The 25993-nt window shown below is 43.9% G+C and overlaps 2 protein-coding genes across 10 annotated transcripts in view; both read left to right on the plus strand.

The window, feature by feature from the left end:
- Window positions 1-19152, plus strand: part of cbfa2t3 (CBFA2/RUNX1 partner transcriptional co-repressor 3) — a 43426-nt gene extending 24274 nt beyond the window's left edge. For 2 of the 8 annotated variants that reach the window (XM_030099180.1, XM_030099242.1), the window contains 11 exons: window positions 639-794; window positions 2746-2987; window positions 3372-3461; window positions 4130-4311; window positions 6835-7118; window positions 7907-7992; window positions 9423-9717; window positions 10201-10269; window positions 11010-11063; window positions 12865-13055; window positions 13585-19152. In XM_030099180.1, the coding sequence (XP_029955040.1) occupies window positions 639-794; window positions 2746-2987; window positions 3372-3461; window positions 4130-4311; window positions 6835-7118; window positions 7907-7992; window positions 9423-9717; window positions 10201-10269; window positions 11010-11063; window positions 12865-13055; window positions 13585-13974 (2039 nt within the window). In that variant the 3' untranslated portion in view covers window positions 13975-19152. The remainder of the gene's footprint in view (window positions 1-638; window positions 795-2745; window positions 2988-3371; window positions 3462-4129; window positions 4312-6834; window positions 7119-7906; window positions 7993-9422; window positions 9718-10200; window positions 10270-11009; window positions 11064-12864; window positions 13056-13584) is intronic. The other 6 variants (XM_030099217.1, XM_030099225.1, XM_030099189.1 and 3 more) reach the window with 6 other exon arrangements.
- A 3100-nt stretch (window positions 19153-22252) lies between these two features.
- On the plus strand, window positions 22253-25982 carry pabpn1l (PABPN1 like, cytoplasmic). Of its 2 annotated transcripts, none has more exons than XM_030095591.1 (6): window positions 22253-22537; window positions 23980-24106; window positions 24605-24672; window positions 24754-24860; window positions 24956-25043; window positions 25320-25982. In XM_030095591.1, the coding sequence occupies exons 1-6, from the start codon at window positions 22466-22468 to the stop codon at window positions 25647-25649; spliced, it is 792 nt and encodes a 263-aa protein (XP_029951451.1). In that variant the 5' UTR covers window positions 22253-22465; the 3' UTR covers window positions 25650-25982. The 2 variants fall into 2 exon arrangements, with proteins under 2 accessions (XP_029951451.1, XP_029951461.1); XM_030095601.1 differs by lacking the exon at window positions 22253-22537 and adding an exon at window positions 22620-22690 and having other exon boundaries at window positions 23979-24106.
- Window positions 25983-25993: the final 11 nt, after the last annotated feature.

Raw genomic sequence — 25993 nt, forward strand, 5'->3', positions numbered from 1 at the left:
GTCCTGGCAGGGTGTCTGGCAGAGGATAGTGAAGCCTCTGGTAGCAGCACACAGCCCCGCTGAAAGCCAGTCCGAAGTGATGGACAGCAGCAGATCCAGCTGCACTTGTCACTGGCTGTCAAGCAGCCTGTCTGAAGTTGGGAACGAGAAGGGACAGGCGGGGAGGGAGTGTGTGCATGTGAGCGTGTGTGTGTCCGAATATATATGTGTGTTGCCCGTGCGAGTTGGGGGGGGGGGGGGGGGGGGGGGTTTGGAGGTTACAGTGGGGAGAGGGGGCACTGATTGGGATGTCATAGCTGCATGGATTGTGTATGTGTGAAGGAGGCAGAGCGAGTGAGAAGAGAAGGGGGATCTCAGTCAGCAGCAGCTGAGCAAGTGAGCAGGTGTTGCTGCATGTCTCTCAGGCCCATGAATCTCCAACCAGAGAGACAATACAAGTTTGGATTCATTTCCACTCCCTGTATTGATTTGTTTTGGTTCTTTATATGCGGCTTTTGGTTTAAGGACACAATCAATTCCTCCCAGGTGAAAATGTCAGTCCTCTCCTTTTGAACCGACAAGTATGATGCTTTTTCAGCTGGAGCGATATTTTGATAACAGTTTTCTGTTTTCTTTCTTTTTCTTCTATAATACCACAGGTAGCAGAGTGCAGAAGGTTGGAACAATGCCAGATTCACCTGCGGATGTGAAAACCCAGCCCAGGTCCACCCCACCCACTATGCCTCCACCACCCCCGGCTGTCAGCCAAGCAACCAATCGCAATGCTTCATTCACACCTACCACCAGTAAATCAAGTACGGATCCTTTCTGTTTCTTCAAAACATAGAATTATGCACATAGTATTTCAATAGCTGCTGTTTTTGATCATTTTATTGAATTTTTGTCAATGACGACATGCGTAGGAGCAGTGAGCCTGTAGACATGATGCGTGACTGATAGCAAACAAGATAAGCAAAGAAAGCCGGTTTATTCGAATCAGATCTGTCATGCACATTTAAGTATGCTTGTGGTAATTTCGTGTTCCAACACAATTTTTTTTTTTACTATTTAAAACTGGGTCATATTTCAGCAAGCAGTAGCCTGCAACCAGGCAAAAGCTTTATTTTTCTGCAAAATTGTTTCAAAAGTTAACCACTAAATATCAAATGTCAGGGGAATTTTGAATTCTTTATGACCTCCTGCATGTTATTAATTAAATTTCTTCACACCAGAAACTCACTTCTGCAATATCTCGATCACCGTCTACGATAAACTCTAAAGCCATTTGTTCAACTGTCACTATATATGACTTCGAAGAGGGAGGGAAATTCCAAATATGTGTTTGTACCCTCTTCTGGGTGAACAAATGTTGAAGTCACTTGTGTGTCAGGTGTGTCCCTACAGGCATCTCTGTCTGTGTGCATATATTGCCCTTGCCTGTGGGACAAGTGTCTTGCAGCGCATGTCTGAGTGTGGCTGCGGCGCTGCATACATGCAGTGTGTCTCTGTGTTGTTTACCAGCTGGTCAGGCGGCGGCTGGTAAGGGGGACATCAGCCGCCGTGGCGTTGCAGAGGGTAGACTACTTTCTTCCCTATATAGCAATGACAGGCCATGTTGTTTCACCTGTTGTGGCAGGCGGTCAGCGGTGCAGCTCTCTCCTTGCACCTCTCGCTCTCTCTAAAACCAGAACACAAGTGCTGCCTGTTGGGATCACATGGGTTAGTCCATATGCGTTCAGGCCCTCGACCCATGGATTAGAGCAACAAGAATGCCTGAGAGGAACCACAGGAGCCGGACTAGCGAACAACTGAGCTGCATATACTCTTTGCTTTCTTCAAGTACAAGGTGTTGCATTACAGTCAACAGCGGCTCGCTGAGGAAGCTTGTAAATACATATTAATGAGATTAAATTTCTGTATTTATTATGTTCTTTTGTTGTTAGTATTTTGATGTATCGGGAATTTCTTAAACTGCTATAATAAAAAAACATATTAAGACAAAAAGAGTAATAGGGTTTGATTTTGCTATCATCAGGTGCTTCTAAACACACGTACGCACATGTTTATGTATCCATGCCAAAAGTCAGGACAGCTTGGAGAAGAGTTATTTGAGGGGAAAGGTCAAACATTGGTCTGTGAGCGCTCCTCGGTATTTATGTGTTTGTTTGTGCATGCATTATGAGGAGAATATGTGAGTGATTGTATATGTGTATGACTGCTGTGTCTATTCTCAACCTTAAAGCTGCAAATCTACTCTCAGCTGGTGGACATGTGCAGGTCTCGATTTAGCTACACACCTGCTACTGGAATAAAAGTAACACAGGCCACGGGGCTATTTTTGGCACCTCTTTAACAAGTTCCTCTTATAGTTGTGTCCTAGTGAGCGAGTGAGGAGCTGGGTGGAGAAGTCTGATGGATTTGGGGGTGGAGGGGGGTGGTGGTGGTGGTGGTGGTGGGGGGGGGGGGGGTGGCTGTGTGTGTGGGGCATCAAATTGAACCACTTGTGAGACAGCTGAAGATACTGCAAACACACGCACACAAACACCCTCCACAGCATTCGAAGGAACTGCCACAGAATTTGCTCTGTGTAGTCAGTTAAACATCATACGCTGCTTTTGTGTCCTCGTCACCGCATGCCCTTCTGTCGGCAGGATATAGGAGCTTCTGCCCTCATCGTGCCCCCAGATCTGTCTGATGCCCCCCGGGCACCTTCAGAACTACTGACCCAATTCACACTGTCTCGTCCGTATGTCTGTTCATCTGCAGTGCTGAATGGGAGCAGTCACTCGCCTACGTCGCTAAACGGTGCTCCGTCGACTCCCAACGGCTTCAGCAACGGGCCGGCCATGTCCTCGACCGCTTCGCTCTCCAACCAGCAGCTCCCGCCCGCCTGTGGCGCCCGGCAGCTCTGCAAGCTGAAACGTTTCCTGACCACGCTGCAGCAGTTCGGCAACGACATATCACCTGAGATTGGAGAGAGAGTGCGCAGCCTCGTGCTGGGACTGGTGGTATGTTGTTGTTGTTGTTGTTGTTGTGTTTATGTAGAACTTTAATGAGAAGCCCTAACTTACTTTTACAGTATGCCTGCTTGTAGCTCTCCATTTCCCCCCTGTCAGTGTCTCGTTCTTGATGACAACACTTGATTAAATTCTTGTCTGGAAAATGTTTTACTGAATTTACATTCTTCTCGTAAAACTTTAAGATGCTGAAATGTTTTTTTGATTCACTTAGCTATTCCTGTTATGAATGAAAGCTACTGCTGTGAGCGCACTCATAAACTATCATGACTATAAAATGACGAATTACTGTCTTGTATAACTTTTTGTGGCTCCTTGGGAAAAATGTTGGATTCTAAGCAGCTGTTAAGTTTCCGTTTTTCTTTTTTTCAACAGAACTCCACTCTCACCATTGAAGAGTTTCACTCCAAACTTCATGAGGCCACCAACTTCCCCCTGAGACCTTTTGTCATTCCTTTTCTAAAGGTAAAAAGAACCTACAGCGTCTCAATTTATTCTTCATATTTATTGTTTCATATGGTCTGTGTGGATTTGTTATCTGTTGAGACATATTTTAAAGAGAGAAGGAAATGGAAACCTATATATGCATGTTGTATAGCCATTTTTTTTTTTTGAAAGGATTTGCTTGACAACATCTGGTAAAAAGTGTATGTGATTGTGTGTGTGTGAGTGTGTCAGACCTCCTGGGGTGTGATGATCCTTTACATCTGGGACATTGCAGCAGTGGCTGTGTTATATCAACCAGACAGGTCCAAGAGTGCTATTTGACAGCACAGCTACACACACATCCACATGCACATACACACAGATACAATACAGACAGCAGCACAACCCATAAAGAGACTGAGACACATTTTGGAGGAATGTGTCAAGGGACCTGTCTTATCTCATCCTGTCTCTTCATCTATCACTTTCTTTTTTTTTTTCCTCACCTCAATCTGGCATTGTTTTACTCGCACTCCATCCATCCACTGTTTCATGAGTTTTTGCACTGCTCCCCTTGTCCATTTAACTTAACCTAGCTCTTCCCTGGATTTACATGACTCAGTAAATCTATAGCTTTTCTGCAACAACTTATTTTAGTCTTAATCAGTAATGTCTGCTTTCCATATTTTTTTTTTTTATCACTGAAGGCAAACCTGCCCCTGCTGCAGAGAGAATTACTCCACTGTGCCAGGTTGGCCAAACAGACTCCAGCTCAGTATCTGGCTCAACATGAGCAGCTACTCCTGGATGCCAATGCCAGCTCGCCCCTCGACTCCTCTGAGATCATGCTGGAGATGAATGAGCACGGCAAGAGAAGGACCCCTGACAGGTAGCGTCTCTCCATTAAACAGAAGAAAATACAGACTTCACAAGTGCACGTGCATTGGCAGACACTCACACACAAACTGTTAAAAATGAATTATTTTAGGGTATTTCAGAATGCCAAGCATCAAGGGGAGGCTGTAAATCCTCTGTGCGGGAGGTGGAAGTCTGGACAGCCCTGATGCCAGACTGGCTCTGCCAGCTGTCTGGGAGGGAGGAGTGAGATAAATGCAGAGCATGAAAAGAAAAAGAGATGCTAGGAAGCAAAAGACGGAGACGGGAGCGGGGTGTGAAGTACAGTAGATATCCTCAACACAACTCAAAGACACACGGAAGAACCGAAAGAACCACGCTTTCCTATTGCCAATTTTTCATCCCAACACTTTTGCTTTGTTCTCACAGCTGACAAAACGAAGTGAGAATTACCTCGCATTTCCCTTTCCTCTCCTCTTTTTCCCCCCCTTTCTTTTCGGATCGCTTGCACACCCCCCTCACTTGCTGCCACTCGCTCCCTCTGACTGCCTGACCTGTGGGCTCCCACCAGCTGTCCATATGTCAGGGATGTGTCCAGATGGCGATGTGCTGACCAGAACCCTGAGCACATCCTGGCTGTTGTGCACGGTGGTGGGGGGGTGGCGGTGGTGCTGCTGCTGCTGCTGCTGGTGGTTTGGATGGGAAGAGGAGTTGGATCCGAACGTGCAATCCCACTGTAATCTGCACACCTCCGCCTCCCGACCTCTGGTTTATGCACAGCAGGCAGGCCTCAGTGGTGGTGGTGGGGGTGTAGGGGGGGTTGGGCCAGCTGTTCCTCTGATTTGTTAGATCCTGCAGTCAGAGATGTGAAAGAGTACAGGCGACATACACAAATACACACAGGCTGAACCGAAAGTGAACAAATACACACACGCACACACGCATCGGAGGCAATGCATTTATTCACCTTTGATCCCGAGGATGATAAAGAGTGATTTCCATCTGAATGCTTGGCTATTGCCATCCCGCTAAACAGATTAATATCAACACTCCCATTTAAACTGTCCAGATGGCTTGAAAACACAACCTCTTACACACACACGCACAGATACACGCTAAAAGTACACAGACACAAATGAGTGTCTCTAAACATCTGCCAAACACACAGCGTTCAGCCCATATTGCCCCTTAAGCCCGAGAGCAGGGTGGGAGGGAGGGAGAGAAAGACTTGCAATTTAAGCTCAGCTGAAGGATATTCAGATTAAGAGCCTGAGACGAAGGGTGTACAGTTGGACTTGGTTTTGTTTGATACATATGGCGTACAGCTGTGCAAAAGCTTTGGAGAGGTTCTGCCTCACTATAGCTGAACAACAAGCAGCTCTCAGCAGGAAGACAGAGACACGTGCATATCGGGATACACCATATGGGAGTTGAACGTAAAAAATAAAAAAAAGGGGGTTTCCTACAAAAGCCTCTCCAAACAGGTATAGTTTTTAAAACTAAATGCTGGAATCCCTCAGGTTTTGTAATTCAGTGCAAGTGTTTTGCAGCGTATTTCATGTACATGTTGTTTGGAAGAGTAGATTAATGAAATTACTTTGTTTTAAGGTATTTTTCTGTCAAATTTAGTCATACACTGACATTGCATATCAAGCATGGTAAACCATACAGGAGGAAAAATAAACTGGAATGCTCACGGTATGGAAAATCCCATTTCCGTGTTAATAGCGTCGCTTGACCATGACAAACAAGCAACATGTCTGCCTCCTGCAGTGCAGCTTCGTAGCTGCGGTCAGAGTCCAGAAATAAGACGAACACTCTCATGGGAACAGTCTCAAATTAAACTCAGCAGTTACAGTTAATTCTCACAGTTCCTTCATTTAACACATTTGCTGTACAACATAAATATTAAACAAAGTCGTTACCACCAATAAGCATTATGAATGCAAATGGTAAGGTTTTTTTTTTTCAAAATACAGAAGGGGTGTATTGTTTATGCCTATGAGTATAAGAAAAAATCAGATGGAAATAATGTTTTTGGCATATTTCATTACTTTCACCATAATTGCTGCCACATTGAGTGACGTCAGGTCTGCTTCTGGGAGCTCACAGTGTGACAGTCAGATGTATTTTTTCCGGCGAGAAAAACAAATTTTCTCATGTCTAAGTTACCCACAAATACCGGCCATAAGTTTAAAAATATGTTTATCCAACATTTGTGACCGTATTGAAATACACTAAACATTTGTCTATGCTTCCAGCAAAAAAACTGAAGATCTAATTTTGCATCCAATCATTCCGTGGTTTTAAAAGTTGAAATCTCCATTTCACAGCAGTCTGCTGGAGCTTTTTTTCTTACTGTATACAGAGAACTGTGAAGAACCAACATTATCTAATAGCTGAAAAATGTTCTGTTACCACAAAATAGTTGCCACATTAAGTAGGGCTGAAGTAAGCCATAGCATTTTTCATTACCTCTGTCCTTCATCACTGAAAAGCAGATGAGCATTTTACCATTCAGCCCTGTTTTAACCCTCTCTGCTGTCCTCCGCTACAGGACAAAAGACAGCTCGGAGAGAGAAGGCCTGCACACGGAGCACCTGGCTAAGAGGCCCTGCACCATCAGTCCCAGCCAACGCTTCAGCCCCAGCACGGGTCTCCCCGCTCACCCGCCTCCCAACGGCCTCCCGACGCATCCTCCCAATGGCCTACCGCACCCACCCAACCCTCAAATGGGACCCCAACACTATCGCTTAGAAGACATGGCCCTGGCGCACCAGTATAGAGATGCTTACAGACACAGTGAGCACCGTGATGCAAGAGACAGACACCGACAGACAGGTAGAAAAACTGCATCTCTTTCATTTATTTGAAAACGATAAAGTTCTGTCGTCACATGAAGGACACAATGATATGGTCAAGAAGACTGAATGAGCCTGTGCACATGTTTATATATATGTAGGATGAGGAGAACAAAGGCCAGTTGTCAGTCCACTGTGATAATCCTTCTGGCAGTGTATCTATATAAAGCCTGCAGCCATACATGCCCATGTGGTCAACAGTGGCAACCATATATGCCTTCCTTCTGCTTTCCCAAAACCAAAGAGACAAATTCTTTGTCAAATTGTTTAATGTGCACAGCCTCATGGAGCCGTGGACCTGAGGCTCTCATACTGACAAGAGGAAGCTGTCTGAGTCTGTATAATGCTTATTTGATTGAAAAAGCTTCAAACACTAAAAAGTTGCGCAGTGACTTTTGTGCAGGATATTGAAAGAGACTATTTTTCTTCATATATTGTGTGTGCTGCTTTGGTTGTTCTGTATGTTGAGGATCCAGAAGAGTTGTCTAGTATGTTGTTATTGAGCAGCCTTGGTGTCATTTACATGAAAATTTATTCAGCCACATGTAATCTTAGTAAATAATGTCCTAAATATGAAAACATATATCCATCTATCTAACTAATACAAATAATGACACACATAGCATGGCAAAAATGCTGATTTAATTAATTTCTTATGACAACTTCAAGGGGAAAAAATGTTGCAATTCAGTCCAGTTATAAAATGGTAGTTATTATACACTCATATAAATCTTATTCTAACATAAATATGGTGGGTTTTTGTTGCAGCAGTGCATGGAGCCCGTCAGGAGGAGGTGATCGATCACCGCCTCACAGATCGAGAGTGGGCAGAGGAGTGGAAGCACCTTGATAATGTAAGAATCAGCATGAGATCACCGTCCGATGCAGAGTGGGCTGCCTCTTTGATTCATTCATATTAAAGTAGCGTAAACAAAAAAAGAGCTAAGAGGTCAGCGGGGGATTAAAGTTAGTTTTAGTGCTAAAGATGGCATGCTGACGACAGGAGCGGGGAGCTGTTGACAGACGGAACAGCCACTGTCCCAGCTGAGTTCGCGGCTGACAGACAGCTGACCTTAGGAGGTCTGTGTCAGTGTGGTGAATTAACAACAGACAGACACCTATCTGGATTCCAAACACCCAACTCCGTGAAGAGAAAATGTCGTACGCCAGACACACACACACACACACACACACACACACACACACACACACACACACACACACACATACAGAGAAAACAGGGCCCCAGATGGAGCTTGGGACCCAGCAGAGAGCAGCTCCAGCTGGGGAGAGCAGCTGAGACAAGAGCTGCAGTCATGGAGAGAACCGGCCAGGCCTGGACCCCTGCCAAATTAGAAACACTTCACTGAAATAAATATAGCTAACTCAGAAGGGAGGGAGGTGGTGAAGGGACAGGGGAGGAGAGAAAGAGAGAGAGAGAATAGCGATATGGATTGAATGTCAACCACGCTAAACCCATTTAGTTAGACCTTGCCGAGTCTGGAAAGACAGGGGACTGTGGAAAAAAAAAAAAGTGACACTGTTTACAACAGGGGAAGAAAAAGAGGAAATCTGTCGAGTTGGCAGGGAATAAAGCAAAAGGGTGGAAGGAATTGGCTTTTTTCATCAGCAACCCAGCTGTTACGCTATCATTGTAGTAATGCTCTTAGATGCTCAAATGCACCGACAAATGCTCAGCCCTTGACTGTATAGACTGAGAAGACAATGTACACACACACACACACACACACACACACACACACACACGCTCAGTCTTGTATTTCTATCCTTGTGGGGACCGTCCATTGACTCCCATTCATGTCTAGCCCCTAACCCTGACCCTTACCCTAACCCTAACCCACACCACAACACAGCCTAACCCTAAAGAAATGTTTTTGCACTTTTACTTTTTTCAGTAACAACAACATGGTCAAGAAAACACTGTTTCTCCTACTTAGGACCGGAAAAAGGTCCCCACAAGGCACGTCGTTCCACGTTTTGCTATCCTTGTGGGGACATTTGGCCCCAACAAGGATAGAAATACAAGAACACACACACACACACACACACACACACACACACACACACACACACACACACACGCACACTGCTCTGATAGGTGAAAAGTGTGTAGATTTACAGCCACTTGAGGTCATTGTCAGGTTGTAGCTTTACTTCTTTTTTTGCTGTTGTTTGGGGGGTGTACAGATAATTCAAGCACTTCTCAAACATTTTTAAGATCCTCTTTACATACATTTCTGAACTCATCGCCAATCCCTTGCAGCTTCTAAACTGCATCATGGACATGGTGGAGAAGACGCGCCGCTCTCTAACGGTGCTCCGCCGCTGCCAGGAGGCCGACCGGGAGGAGATGAATCACTGGATTCGTCGCTACAGTGACGTTGAGGAGATGAAAAAAGGTGGGAGCAACGGACAGCACTGCCTTCCTCCTTCTCCTCTTCCTCCTCCTCCTCCTCCTCCTCCTCACCACAACTCCTCTTCCAACACAGCTAGCAGCAGCGAGTCACTGCCCATAGGAACTTCCTCGGCTGCTGAAAGGCAGACAGGCAGACAGACAGGTAGACAAACACACACAGGGTATGCTTGGCAAAGCAAAACACTCACAGCAAGGCAGGGCTGATTCGGAATGTTAAAATCAGGGCTTAATATATCAATTTAGACACAAAACATCAGAGAGAAGATCATATTTTCCAACAGGTTTCCACATTCTGCCTCATGCTGTGAAGCAATACAAATCTATTTGCAACATCCTGAAACTGATTGCACCCTTGTGGTGTCAGCATGCTCATTCATAATTAAGATTTCTATTCATGTCTAAATCGCAGAGTCTAATTCCTTCCCAGACATGGCTGAAAAAGTTCAAGACAGCTTCTTTACTGATGCCGCCTCACGCATAGTTTGTAACAGTTCCAAAAATAGAATTGAGAACAGTCGCACAGCATGCGTGTGCGTGTGCGAGTGTGCATGCATGCGTGCGTGCGTGCGTGTGTGTGGCTGTGGAGCCAACATTGAATTTGCGTCTGTGTGTGTGTGTGTTTCAGAAATCCATCGAGACTTCTTACACAGGCCTCCCTCAGGATACCTGCCTGAAGAAATCTGGAGGAAAGCTGGTAAGAGTCAGGCACCCGGTTCTCCCTGTTGTCTTCGCGACTGACCTCACAAGCACTAACAAAACACACACACACACACACACACACACACACACACACACACACACACACACACACACACGCTACCATCATCAGTCTTCATGGCCCTCAACCCGGCTACCACGACAGACAGAGCAGAGGCCTCACAACAGTAGGCCCATAAGGCCAGAGGATTGGGGGCCCTCTGTGTCATTAGGGCTAAACGCTCTCCATCTGTCACCACTATGAAAGGCCACTGCAGTTAAAACTGCAGTGAAAATGCAGTCACTGGGCCTACAGTAGCAGCGCATCGAAGGGCGGAGCTTAACTGGTCTCCGGTGTCCTGAGAAACACATTTTCAACTTTTTCATTCACATTTCCTTCACAAACTAGAGTGACTAGAGACCAGAGTGTCTCAATTATAGACATTGTATATGTGCGGACAAAAATGAATCATTTTTGTTTTGGCTCACACAGACGTAAAAAGGGAAGCAGGTTGGAGTGTTTCTCTGCATGGGCCTTCTCATATTCTGCATGTTAGATAGAGCCCATCCCAGGAGTCATCCGGTTCAGCCTTTGTTCCACCTCAGTCCCAGCACTATTATACTGCGCTCATACTCCAATACCCTGCGGAGGAAAGATGCTGCTGCTGTCGGCAAAATACTGTGCTGCATTTTCACCAGCAGAAAAAGCTCTTTTAATTGCAGTTGTTTTTCATACAGGTACTACAAGCATCCCGCTCTCCCCAGCACTAAAGCACCTCCAAAACAAGCAGGGTGAGTAACATATCTCACTCCCAACATCTCACCTCTAACGTCTCTGTGTGTGCATGTGCAATATGTGTTACCTCTGTCTCAGCAGTCAGGTAGTCTGCCCGATGTAGCTGCGGCAGCTCTTCCTTTTAATTAAAGCCAGACACGTCTTCTCCGGCCTGGTTCAGGTTGAGAGACTGCAGTGCTTTTGAAAAATAAGATCTGAAGTGTGAAAAAGCAGACAGAAATAACACGTCTCAGGGACTTGCCAAATCCCTGTGGAATTAAAACGTTAATATTGCTGCCCCCGTGTTTTCCATTAAGTGCTAATTGCCCCAGCATCTGCTATGCAGTCTCCTTGATAAGAATTAATTAAATTTGCAAACTAATCTTAGTGGTGCATGCATTAGGCCAGATAATTGAGAAGCTTGGAATAATGCAGATAGTGTTTGCTAAGGAGAGAAGAAAGGGGAGGAGAAGGAGTGTAAGAAAAAGCCAGAAAAAAGGTGGGAGTGAAATGAAAGATAAAGGTAGAGATGGGACGACAGGATGAGGAAAAGCACTGAGATGTGCGTCTAAGTGTAACTTCATGTTCATTGGACTGTTACTTTATTTATTTATTTATTTATTATTATTTTTTATTTTTTTTAGTATAACAACATAGAAATGAAGCTCAGACATGCACACAGGCTCACACAGACGGTCGTGTGCACACGGAGCGGAGTGTGGATAAGGCTTCCCCTGCCGCCTATCTTTTTGCACAGTAGTTTGGAATAACTGGAGTGGAGCAGCGAGGAAAAGTGACAGTTATTTATGAGTTCCCACTCAAACAAACACTGACTGGAGGAAATGGGGAGCAGTGGAGAGAGCAGTGCCAGCCTCACCTCCTACTTGGTTGGTCTAATACACCTGGCAGTCTGCGCGTACGTGCCATCTCAGTTTGTTTTGTTGTTGTTTTTTTTTCCTGTGAGCACACATTTCTGATTTCTGGCACATCTGGAGGAGGTGAAGCGATAAGCCAAATAATTTAATCCTTAAAAGTGTTGCTGCTTCGAAGACACATTTTCAAAAGAACCCTTATCGAGAGATCACAACAAACCATTTGAGTGATGGATTAGTAAACTATTTTCAGATGAATAAGAGAAGTCATTTGTTGGCTTGTGCTGTGCCCTGTGAGGCCAATAACAAAACACAACATAACGTAATCATTTCTGCCCCCTATCGAGATGGGACAGCAGGAAGTTTCTATTTTAGACTGCCATCTGGAAAAGCATCTACACACCTGCCCGTGAAAACACAGCCTCCTCATTCATTCAGTGTGCTTGTGCTGAAAAAAAAACAAGAGGACCTGTGATGAAATCTACATTACAGGAAGTCCCCCTGTGGAAATACTCAAGCCTACTGCTGGGAAAATTCTTCACTATTCATTGTAAACTGTGCCAAACTGTTTCTATTAAAATCATCCTTACGGTGAGACGACAGTCACACAAACAGTGTATCTCCGGGCGTTGGATGAGCAGACAAGTTGGTGACATCTGCTGTTGTCAGCACAGAAAATTATTGTGACCAGACGTGTTTGAATTAATTATGGAAGTCTGGCTGTTTCACTTTTCTGGCAGAAAGTTTTAAATCTTGGATGATGTACATCTGTTTGCTGAGATAGGACAAGATGGCAGCTTAAAGAGCCTTAATAAAGGATGACGGAGCAGGCAAGATGGGCCGATGGCCATAAGCACTAACACCTCTCTCTCTCTCTCTCTCTCTCTCTCTCTCTCTCTCTCTCTCTCTCGCTCTCTCTCTCTCTCTCTCTCTCTCTCTCTCTCAGAGGAGGCAGTGAACGAGGTGAAGCGACAGGCGATGTCGGAGCTGCAGAAGGCAGTGTCAGATGCTGAGAGGAAAGCTCATGAGATGATTTCCGCAGAACGCTCTAAAATGGAGAGGGCACTAGCGGAGGCCAAGAGGCAAGCCTCTGAGGATGCACTAACAGTCATCAACCAGCAGGAAGACTCCAGTGAAGTGAGTATCACAGACCCCCACCCACATTTTGGCCCCTTCCCCTCTCTCTTGATCTGTAATTCTTTACTCAGTCACTCACTCATTCCTTTTGAAGGCTCTCTTGAGCCATCTTTTGCTCTTCACTTTGTTCCTCTTATCTCGTGTTGCGTAATGCCATACAGCTGGCTGCTGTGGGTTTCGTGCTACACCGTGCTGTCATCATTATTGCAGAAGCAGTCCAGTTGTCTGAGTAAATAAAAGCAGACAGACCCAGATGGCTGGAGCAGAGTGCCAGGCTGAAACTATTACGGGGCAGTTGACCACCACCTGCTGGTAACACAAACCAGTGGCCTTGAACCAGGATGTAATCCATCCATAACATTAAATCCCTGCACAAACGGGACAGAAAAGTGACTATCAGATACAGAAACCTCAATAAAGAAACGTGTTATTTTAGATCTCATCATATATTCATGTAACAAAATGGATTGCACTGCTATCTTGGGATACAAAAGAGATTTATTTTTATCAACCTGCTCTCTCCCTACTGTCTCAACAGAGCTGCTGGAACTGCGGGAGGAAGGCCAGCGAGACGTGCAGTGGCTGCAACACGGCTCGCTACTGCGGCTCCTTCTGTCAACACAAGGACTGGGAGAAGCACCACCACGTCTGCGGCCAGGGCCTGCAGGGGCTGCCAGGGGGCAGCAGCGTCCCTCTAGGAACCCCGTCTTCCTCCTCAGCGTCGTCCAGCGCTCCCCCGACCCACTCCGAGAGCACTCCTCCAGGACCCCTGTCCCTGGTGGGCCAAAGCAGTATTGCGGGCGGGGCTGGGAGCGGCAGTGGGAGCGTCTCCGCCAGCCCGAAGGAGAGCAGTTCCAGCAGTGCCTCTCGCTCCACGACGCCAGCCACCCCCGCCCTGCTGGATGCCACCTCTCGCTGACCCCCCTGCTCCTTTCTTGTAAACTGAACTGACAGTGCCCACACGCCACACAAAACCAAACTGAGGAATCTCCATCGCACACTGTCCCCTTTCCTCTTCCCCTACTTCAGACCCGAATCCCCTCATATCCTGAGCTGAAAATCTCTTCACTACCTGACAATAGACTGACTTTCTTACTCCCCCCGCCGCTACCAAAACACTTTCTCTGTCTCTTTCACAGCTATAGCCACAGATACAAAGATTCCAGCCTGAAGTTCAGAGTAGTTTAAAGCATGCATCGAGCAGTGTCTCCTATCTCTGTAACAGAAACATATCAGATGTGTTTGCTGAGAACAAGAGCTTTGACTTGAAACTGTGCCCTCAGTAATGTAAGCACGATAAATACTGTCCTCGGAAGGACACAAGATAAGGGCTGTGGTAAGTCAGCAACGATGAGGGGATGACGAGGCCGATTAGCACTTGGATAGGATTTCCCTTTAATTTAGCACCAATGACAGGACCGTGCCCAGCCCTGAGATGTGCACTAACAGTCCAAACAGTTCACTGATGTGGCACTTTTTCCACAGTGTGATGGAGACAGGCAGGAAACCTAATATCGTTCTTTTTTTTGTTGTTTTCTCACATACTTATGAGGGGAGTAGTGAAACCTGTGATGCGATTCATTCCTCAGAAAAACAGCTTAGTATTTATTGAATATTTATTTCTGGCTTTAAGGTAAAATAAAGAAAAGTCCAAATATTCTAAATAAAGAATAATAGTGATGATGATGATGATGATGAAGATGATGATGATGACGATGATGCTTATGATGATAACAGTAATGATATGAAAAGAAATTAATTTTAAACTGCTAACTACCTTGCTAGCGAGCCAAGAAAATCTACACCGGACTCACCTCTCTGCACCATTATGAACCCAAATGAATTCAAAGATGAAAAATAACATGATCCAAACCTTTGTATTACACTGCCAAAGTGAGTAAGTAAGCGATAAAGAGAAGCACTCATCTTATAACCAAACGCAAAGCAACATCACCTCCTCAGCAGATAAGCCAGCCCTGAGAGGACCAGGCTGCAGAGGAGCTGCAGAACGGAGGCAGATATTTTAAAAAAGCAAACAAACAAACAGAAAACAAAAAAACAAAAAAACTCTGCGATCTGCAGCTGCCTCCTGCAGTCCGGACAACACTGCAGTGATGGCCCAGACTCGTGAACATGGACAATGCTGTGAACTTGCCCACAAGAAAGACTCGATGAAATGGATGGAAACCCTGCCACAGTGTTTTGTTGTTTTTTTTTTTGGTGAATGGTAGAGAGGACATGAGAGGAAAGAGAAAAGGAAAAGCTACATAGCCTCACAGGAGATGAAGATACGTTACATGGCAACAGAGCTGCCAAAAAAAAAAAAAAAAAACCTCAACACAAGCTTGAAGGCGTTGCATACTGCGGGGGGACACGCGGGGAGATTGTTTGTAAGTTTGTTTTTTTTTAAAAACTCCACAAAGAGGAAATATTTCAAGGAATTGCTCTTACCTTTACATTCGTTCCCTCCTTTTCCAAAGCATGAAAAACAAACGAAAGAGCCACGTGAAGGGCGGTCGTAGACTTTATTCTCCTCTCTCTTTCTACCTCCCCTCACCCCACGCCTCCCTTCGATGCTCTTCCCCAACTACTTGACTCCAGTCCGCCCCTGAACCCAGCCTGCGATGGACAGAGCCACAGAGCAGCTGCGTGCGTCGGGTGGAACCTGCTTGTAGATATTGCTCCTCTTTTCATTTTTTTTTTTTTTTCAATAATGTCTCTTGTTGCTGATGTCCACATGTGTTGCCCTTGTGTATATCCCGAAAGATGGACTTTGTTTTGGTTTTGTTGCCTTTCGATTTTCTCCTTTAATTTCGGGCTGAGCAGTGAAAACAGAGCAATGGTGCTTGTTTATGAGAGGAAGCCCCACATTGTACTTATTGTTTGATCTGTTGTATCTATACTAATGAGATGAAACCCCTCTTGTAGAATATTTTGTATCGCTCGCATTGTAAGACAGTGAGAGGACAGAGGTGCAATATGAAGAGAATTCAGCTACTGAATGGAACCTCAGCAACAGCCCATAGGGTGTCATATAATATAGATACATATAAATATATTTAAAGTAACATCAGTAACTTAATGTGAATGTACATAGTATTTAAAAAGGTCCAAAAATGTGTTTGCCAAATAACAGAAACCTTTAAAGTTTAATGTCCAGAATATGATTTTTTTTTTTCCTCACAGTGCATTTGTTTCTAAAATTGATCAACTCATTTTTTTTTTTCTCTCTCATACAAGTTTTCAAATTGCCACCTGACCCTGAGCGTCGGAAACAGAGACGAAGTAGCTCAATTTATCAGGAGGGGACTTTTTTTTTTGTCTGTCACTGACTACACGACCCAAATGTAGTCAACAATTCAGAAAAGGTTGAAAAGTGGTGGTTCCGTTGGCAGTTACTTTGCTCATACTGAATTTAGGGATCCTGAAGTTCTCTTACTTAATACCCTCTTAGCTCAAGCACTGCTGTAGTGATCCTCTCTCTTGGTCCTCATCGATCCGTGTGCATGTGTGGATAAGAGTGTTTGTTTCTCCCATGGTGCAGGACAAGCCGTTAATGTAGGCTGAAAACATATGCCAGCGTTAAGCTACAGTCAAAGCTACCCCATCTTTAAAATGTTCCTTTATTTAAACGGTGTGAAGATGCAATCGGATCATAAGCTCAAACAGGTCTGTATTTCCAGTTTATTTATTTAGTTTTTCAGCCTTTCCCACGTGTTCCTGCAATAACCCAGTGTAAACACATGTATGTTCAACAGTCTCATTTTTATATTTATCATTGTAACCCCGACATGGTTGGCCTCATTCTCGCATGGACCAAACTTGTTAAAATGGTAGCTTTGTTTTTTGGGGTTTTTTTTTTTTTGCAGCTGAGCTTGAAAAACTAAAAATATTTCCTCAATAATCATCAAAAAGCTAACATTTTGGACTATTTCAAACATGTCAGTCACATAAGATAAGCTGCGAGGCACCCTTGCATCCATGTGTAGCATTCATGTATGTGTGTTCTGATTGCCATGTTAGAATGTTGAACCCCAGCTTTTCTGGGAAACTTGCTCCTCTTTCTCTGATCTCAAAGTCCCCCGCCTGCCACAGACCACTGATGACAACCCCTCCCCTTCACACTAGCTACCTCCTGTGACCATACAGCTAACCGCCAGGAGAGGATGACCTGGACTCTGAAAAGCTGAAAAGCTGGGCTGAGAGCAGACTTGGACTCACACATAAGGAATTAACACATTAACCTAAATTTTGTCAAAAGAGTTGAAAGGAACTGTCGTGACACATGATGTGGTGTATTACATATTCCCACCTGACCTCACCTGTTTGATCACGCAAAAACCGATACAGCTCACACACACGCACACACACACACACACACACACACACAAACACACACTGAATGCTGAACTCTACCAAACTGAAGATAGAACCATCTCATGCCATCTGTTGTCCAAAACCAATAAAAGCACAGACCAAAGTACTCCTGCTCTTTTTGCCATAATATGCTCTGACATGGTGTGCATGAACAGACCCGAAGTTGACCTGACGTGATCAGAGCTCAGCTGCACCAGTTAACCAAAGTGTCTGAAATGCACACTGAGAGCCCGGGAGTGAAGAGCACGCTCATGAACCGGCTGAGTTTCGAATGTGTAGAACTCCTATTCAAGCAATCAAAGCGCTTGTTGTCTACACGTTGAATAGAGCTTCTCTAAAAACAATAGAAGCATCTCCGTGTAAAAAGCCTGCTTCTTGCGTGTTTTGACAGTTACAAAGCCTTGCAGAGATAAAATGAGCAAATGCTGCGTGAGTGTTTGTGTGTAAATGACAGTGTTTTTGTATAAAAAAAGAAAGGAAAAAAAAACATAAAAACTTCTTTGTCTTTATGTCTCTGTACAAACTACTTGAAACCTTCAGAGCTTTAATGAAACATCCCAGACAAACTACAGAGGTGCATTCATAGTATGTAGCAGCAGCTTTGTGCAGTAAAGTACAGTGTTGGCGTACAATATCCACATCAAAGTAACATTGTGGCGACAGTTCCATTCAACTTGGAGTGCTCTGTGTGTGCCTCCGTGTCTGAAATCAAGCCCTCAGAAAAACTAAACAAAACCAAACTCAATAGACCACTAATAAATGACCAAAACTCTGACTTTCTTCTGTAGATCTGCCTTTGGTTCAGGTGTTTTATGTTGTTTCCCAGCAGTAGAGTTATGGAGCTGCTGTCTGAGGCTGCAGAGGAACGAGCAAACTGTCTTTCACTATGATTCTCCCTTCTGATTTTGTTTGGACAGCAGGATTCACCTGTTATTTTTTTTTTCAGCTGGGTGTTAAAAAATATATATATCATTAAGTCACGAAACAAATGCGATTTGTGCTGTGGTGTCATTTACTTTTCCCCGTGAAGATATTAAAGGTGGCAAACGCATAAGGGCTCTGCTGTTGTGAATACCATCCGAGGGTCTCCAAACTCCTTTCATCAGCTATTTTCACTTGACTATGTACATTTAACGGGCTAGACGTTTGATAAGAAAACAGACACATTAGGTTGGCACTGGTTTGTCCCCACACCAACCGGCCACTCTGCCACTGACGTTTCAGAGCTCATCCGACGCGATGGTGACGCGTCCTCCCTGTGAAACAGGCTCCGATGAATACTTACAGAAGAAGGCTAAGGTGGCAAACAATGGATACAGCACTTGTCTCCCAAAAGCCATGGCTCAGGATGGTCTTGTTTTTACCTTTACATAAACTGAAAAAAAAAGGTTTATGTTTTTTTTTTTTCATGTGTACTGTATTTGTGCAATACATTATTACAGAAAAACCACGTTTCTGTAGGAAAGGTTGGCGCTTGAAGATCTTTCTTTTTGTTTCGTTTTCCTCTTCAAACGGTCCTGTTGCCATTTTTAGATGAAGTAAACTGTGCCAGAAGAATTAAATTCTAATTTGTATTTATTTCTTGCATGCTTTCCTCCCTGTTGCTAATACCGCTCTTTAACTGTTCGCTCTGTTGGATGTGTGAAGCTGTAAAACATTCTAATTCAGGTTATTGTCTGTGTTGAACAATGTAACTGTGTAATTAAAACATGAAATAACATATTCATCGCTCCTCTCGATTTTCTTCTTTAATTGAAAGGACATTATGAGATCCACAAAACAGACAAACAAACCTTTGTTACTGGTTCTTCACTGTAACAAAGTTATCATGCAAATTTCAAACGCCATTGCATTTGCTTTGTTTGTGCAGAGATCAGATATCACTGGAGTGAAACCCACCACAGAACATCCTTCTGTGATGCTTTATCCAATTCAGGGCTGTTCGAGCAGATGTAAGACGATAATAGGTGAAGGCAGGGTACATTCGTTGTGAGGCGAGAGAGTGCTAACCACTGCACACTGTACGGTGCAACCCAGGAACAACATGCATCCAATGCAGCTATTAACTATATCAAAATTGTGACAAATAAAAGATTAATTATCTTAGCCTGCAAAAAAAAACAAATCACAAATATCTCAATCTGAGTCTGGAGCGCCGCATTAATCTCACTTAGACATTTTCATCGAAAGTCTCCTCTTTTGTCATGGAAATTCCCGTCTTCATTTACGATGCTCGATACAGCTGCGACAAATTAACGTCTTCACATCTGTTGTAAGTCTTTAACCTCATCTGAATCAACCACTGCTGACAAACCATTAGGTCTTTATCACAAATTGCTGTGTAACCACAATTTTCTTAATTTCAAGTTCAGGATTTTTTATCATTCCCCGGGGGCTAATAATTTCTGCTGTCAGTATATACAAAGCAAATACATACAACAACCATACAACAAATTCATTAATTCAAAAGAGCAATCAAAACAGGGACAAATACAGAGGCACCTTTGTGCTTTCTTTCTTTTTTTTTCTTGCCCCTTTCTCCTGTAAGTGCATCCAGAAAAAAGCTCCTGAGACTTGTGGATGAGTGAACTGGGTCTGCCATCAGTCTTATTCTCTGACCCGTAGCAGCCATTTCTCTTTTTCGTCCCTTTTTGACAAAGTCCAATAGTCTCCTCTTGTTTCGGTAACTTATAAATTCATATTCTATGCATCATGAAAGCTTCACACCCTTCCAAATATTCCACATTAATCTGAATTTGATTGAGATTTATTTTGAAACTGGACAATTAAAATTCAATGTGCCACTGATGAACAGTGAAAATATAAGAAAGGAATATTAAAGAGATCCTCAAATATCCTGAAACAACTTCAAACATTTCTTCCTAAAATCTAATATGCATAAGGAAAAAAGACTTGCACGTGAAAAAAAAACGCATAAAAACACATAAATATTACAAAGAGTTAATATGATTTAACTCCTTCATTTTCAGAGTTTAGTAAGATTTAATTTCAAGTAACATAGTTATCTATAGTTTCGGAGTCATAATTTATTTGTCTTTTGGCGCATTGGTTTGAGGTCCTTTCACAACAATGATTTAGGAGGATGTTTCAGTTGACATCTGGCTGTGTTTTGAAAGGGTTAAATATGAATTGGATGACTATTAATTCATCCATTTATTTTGTAGTTGAAGGAGGTGGTTTATCTAATTTATTTTTAAAAGAAGAAAGTCAGTTTTACCCTGTAACATTGGTAAACTTGCGGTTGATAAGTTATTATTGTGAGATTTTTTTCTTCATAGTTGTGTTTTTACTTGGTAAATGGCACTTAGAGGATTTTGAGGTTTTGGAGCCAACGGAAAATGCTGGGAACTGCAAGTATTTTGAATGTGGCCCAGCAGGAATACATCCTCGTTTTCTCATTAATGAATACATTGAAAGAGCGATAAATATAAGAGATTAATGACATTAGTCAGGTAAAATGCAGAGGAATAACCCCAGGGATCAATGGAAGCACTTAAAATATTCATGATTGCATTTAATATGGGGAAGAAGGGTTAGTAAGTCATTTTTAATTTGAAATCATTTCAATATTCCTCTCAATTGCATGAAATTAATGCAAGTCATCTTATTTTATATTGTCAATATTAGTGACATATTTTGACTAAAGGTTTGATGGACCGGGGCAGTAAGCCAGTCGTATGTACCTCAGATATGCCCCTGGGAAGAAGATATCCTCCCTTACTTAACATAAAATGCAATGAAAAAAGTGATAAATGCATAAAACATAACAATTCAAATGCAGTTAAATAAGCCTCCCAAGAGAATCAGCAAAGTTAAAAAGAAAAAGTGAAATATTACCAAACCCCATTCATTTACAAACAAGTTAATACTCACTGATCACACACAGACATGTGAATAAATATACCCTTTATATTTAAAGGGGGGATTTCCCACTACAGGAAATCCTCTTAAAGTTTAGAATCATTTCAATATCCCACGCATTCAAATAAACGGAATATCAGTCATACTACTTAATATTGTAATTACTGATGTTTTGTTGACCAGTGGTGCAGTGGTTAGTGCTCTGGCCTCACAGCAAAATGGCCTGGGTTCAAATAATGGCAGTGGCCTGTCTGTGTGGAGTTTGCATGTTCTCCTCGTGTATTTGAGGGTTTACTCCCACAGTATAAAAAAGAAAAAAAGAGTGTGTGGAATGGATGTCTATCTTTGTTTGCAGTGTGACAGACTGGAAACCTGTCCAGTGTGTGGCCCTGCCTTTGCACATCTTCAGCTGGGAGTGGCTCCAGAACCCTACGACTCTGCATAAGGTGAAGTCACTATAAGGTGGTGGATGGAGGATTGTGTTATTACTTGGTGACCAATGAGGGCAGCCGAGGGCCCTGGAAGGAAAACGTCCTTTTTTTTTTCCTACAAAACCTGATAGAGTGACAAACATGAGGATTAGGCCGACCAACCCCTAAGCCTATAAAAATGTAGGATGGGTCAAAACCAGGAAAATAATCTCCCCCAAGGGAATCAATAAAGCAAAAACAAAACTTAAGCTTTTCCAAAATCTGATCAATTTAGACTCAAAACTGACTAAATTAAGAAGAATAATACTTTTTTTTATCAATCCCATGATGAGAATGAGAGCCAGTCATATTGTTTAATATCGTTAATGTTTAATGTTGTGTGGTTACTTGGTCAGGCTGGGGGGCCCACGAGGGCAGCTGGTACCCGGATGTGTGTCGGATACGGCCCTGTGAGGCAGACATTCCCCCCCACCACCACCTCATCCTCCTCCTCCTCCTCTTCCTCCTGCTGCACGCCTCTCACGTGCGCCGTACTGTCAATCAGTCTCGCGCGTCACGGTCCTCGTTCACAGGTGATATCTATTATCTCACCTCGCGCGCGGTCAGGTGTCTGCGGGCCATCCACCCCCCACCACCACCCCCACCTTTGCTCGAGACGTTTTTGTGTCGCTTTTGGAGAGCTGCGGAGAGCCTTGCAGATGCGATGTTTGAGCAGTGAGCATGGCGGAGAATTGTCCCGAGTACGGCTACCTGGAGGGCGAGTCCATCGGGGAGCATTTCGCCGAGGATCCGGTGAGTAGGACGGCGAAGAAGACACGAGCTGTCACGTTTCTTTTTTTTTTTTTTTTCAATCCCTCTCCCGTTCGTATTGTATTGATTCACAGTCGGTGGCGCACGTGAACCGCTGATCGTGCGCGTGTGATGTGGTTGATGAAAAGGTTGTCCCGATAAGGACATCACGGTGCTTTCCGTATCCACAACCGGACGCACCGATTAAATGATTCAACAAAGGGAATGCTTTAAGGTGGCAGAAATCCACGTTTGAGCTTAAAGTGCACGTTCCAGTCGGTTGCGGCTCGTGCTATCCAGGAAGGCCGTCCTCCTGTCCACTCCGCTAGCATCCAGCACCTAGCATTGTGTGGATGTGATGCAAACTAAAGCTACAAAATGCATCGCGTGCCTCAGCCTGTGTGCGCGGTGTAAACAGCAGGAAGCTGATCTAACTGCAGTGGATGTGTCTGTGAGCTGTACACGTTCTAAAATATGAACATGATTTCCATTCATGCTTTGCATTCATTGATTAAATGAATGGATCGGCAGGTCTACTTATTTCATACCTGGTGGTCTCAGGTAGGACTCAGTAAAGGGCCTGAGCTCGAAAGGGATTTAATTTAGTAAAAGCATGCTTCAAAGCACAAACAGATCATTGTTAAATGTTTGTAGAAATAGTGTAGTACAATTTTGTATCTTAACAACATTCAACATCCATATATCACATGAGCCATTCATCTGATCAGATCCCCATTTTATTATGAATGATGGAAACCAGTAAAGTTATGGTTAATATCTTCATAAGCATATGAAGTAGCTTTTATGTTTTTTTTTCCAGCTTAACAAGTTCACAAAAATGCTTCATATGGTGAAGAAGTTCAAATGAATACATACTGAATGTGGTAAACATCTTGGAATCAATTTAACTTGTCCTTGTTATTCTGACACAACTGGAGCTTCTCGGTGTTATTCCTCGGGATCGTTATTTCTTTGACATTTTTGTGAATGAGGAGCAGAGAAAGGAGTGCACCGAAGCTATTTTTACTTCACTCATACTGCACTTAATTACAGGGAAAGAGAAAGTTAAAAATACTTGAAGTATTCATTATATTTCTCCTCATTTGTTTGTCAATGCTGCTGCTGTTTGACTCACTGGTACTTTGAGTGAATGAACTTCTAGCCTAAAACAATGCACATTAAAAGTTTTAATAATTAAATGTGTGGGTTTTCTGCAGCAAGTTCTGATTTTAAAAGCACCAATCTAGATTCAATTGTGTAAATTTTAGCGAGTAAGCTTGCATTAAAAGGCTCATAGGTATTCTAAATTGTCACTCAGTCACAGTAATAATTTTTTAATCAGTTACTCGTACTGGATCAGGGCACCATTGTGCCCTCAATAACCAAGCTGAGAGGGATGGAAAGGCCTGTTGCATCACCTGACAGTTGAGATGATTGTATTTCAGGAGCTGATGGCCATCAAGGCCAGGGTTCAGGAGCTGGAGATGGAGGAAGAGTCTGAAAGGCTGAAGGAGGAGGAGGAGCGGTGTGACGCGGTGGACATGCAGCTCCTGGCCAGCAGCCCTCAGCCCGGTGAGATGTCTCGCGTGTCTCACGCCAAGTGGTTTCTTGCTGTGCCGCCTTAGCGCACCGCTAAATGCTGCCTTTGATTTCGGGAAGCCTCGGCAGCATATTTTTAGCCAGGTGTGCGGCATCGCCAGCCTCCAGGCAGGTGAGGTAACCGCATCCACCACCATCTGGCCAACACCTGGGACACTTCTCCGTGGTCACAACAGTGTACACGTGTGCCTCATCACTGCCCAATGAGACGGAGCAGCGAGCCCCAGAGAACCAGAAGTGTCCTCCTTGCTGCCCGTGGCTATTTTCTGCCTCTGTGCATCCGTTACACCCTCCCCGTCCTCGCATTTGGTTCCCCCTCAAGAACAGAGATGTAATCCTTGAAATTAGATGCTGAAATGTGTACTTTCACAAGATGGTGCAAGAATTAAATTTTTGTGAAAGCACGCACTCATTTCAAATAAGGTGACCCATATTGGATGCACAAAAGCCATGTCTTTGCGTTCTCTACAGGACCTTTCTACAATATGACTCCCGAGGAGAGGATAGATGCAGACAACAGATCAGTCTACGTGGGAAATGTAAGTCTTCTCACACACCTGCTTTCTTCATGATTAATATGTGTTCTCTCTCATCTGACGCAATGTTGACCAATCTCCCAGGTAGACTATGGAGCGACAGCCGACGAGCTAGAGATCCATTTCAATGGGTGCGGTCCTGTCAACAGAGTCACCATCCTGTGTGACAGATTCTCTGGTCACCCCAAAGGGTGGGTTCGACTCACTTTTCCATTTATGCTGTCAATGCTGCAAAGTGACACTCTCTGGCCCTCTAATGCCGTTTGAACCTTTTCTCCCCTCACAGCTTTGCTTATATTGAGTTTTCAGATCGAGACTCTGTGCAGAGCGCTATTGGTTTGCATGAGACCTTGTTCAGAGGAAGAGTCCTCAAGGTGAGATGCAGTATCGTGTCTGTTGGCATAGTGGTGGAGAAAACCCAAACAAGTTTGTGTGCATGCCAGTTTTATCTTGGTGTGCTTGTGGAAAATATCTTTAAAACAAAAACAAACAAACCTTTACTTTTGGATTGTGAAGGCTGGATATTAACACCATTGTAAACTAACTACACTGTCAGTCTTATACTACTAGTGATACTAGTAATACTAGTGATCTTTGTATTACTTAACTGTCTTAAACAGCACATTAACGAGGATCTCTTTGGATCACAGGTGTTTCCCAAGAGGACCAACATGCCTGGCATCAGTACCACAGACAGGGGAGGACTCAGAGGAGGTCACTCCAGAGGCAGAGGTCGCGGTTACGGTCCACCTCGATACCACAACAGCTCTCGAGGCAGATTCCGGTACCAGTCAACAAGGCCGCAACATCAGACACCCCACCCTTACTACGGAGGACCCTCAGTGGCAAAGAGACAGTACGGACACATGGGCTACCATGAACAGATGCCTAAACGTTACCCATGTCTCCTTCTCATCACACCACCGTCTGAGGAATCAGGGGCAGAGTCCAGCGGACAGCATTACCCTCAACAACGCTAGCACTACCCGCAGCACACATGCCATGTGGGTGATTAGAAGTTATTTTAAACCAGTGCATTCAGGCATTACTGTTAGCCATTATTTGAGAAGTACAGAGCTGACTGCCAGCATCTGTCTTTCATCTGTATGAGAAGGGAATGAAACAAAGAGGTGTTACAAGCTTAAGTTGCTGTGAATGCATGGGACAATCTTGAAATTGTTATGCAGCTGCATCTTTGTTTTTACAGATTGACATGACGGTTTTGTGTCATTGCCTGCAATGTTATGTATAACCCCTCGCCCCCATGTATAAGTTCTTTGCTATAAGTGAATAAATAAAACAATGACCCAGTGCTTCCCTTGTA

Source organism: Salarias fasciatus, chromosome 1 (genome assembly GCF_902148845.1).
Source record: "Salarias fasciatus chromosome 1, fSalaFa1.1, whole genome shotgun sequence".
Classification (NCBI taxonomy): domain Eukaryota; kingdom Metazoa; phylum Chordata; class Actinopteri; order Blenniiformes; family Blenniidae; genus Salarias; species Salarias fasciatus.

Coding starts and splice junctions, on each gene's coding strand:
- pabpn1l (XM_030095591.1), top strand. CDS start 22,466: ATGGCGGAGAATTGTCCCGAGTACGGCTACCTGGAGGGCGAGTCCATC. Junction 24,107..24,604: donor GGCCAGCAGCCCTCAGCCCG/GTGAGATGTCTC, acceptor CGTTCTCTACAG/GACCTTTCTACAATATGACT. Junction 25,044..25,319: donor TCAGAGGAAGAGTCCTCAAG/GTGAGATGCAGT, acceptor TTTGGATCACAG/GTGTTTCCCAAGAGGACCAA.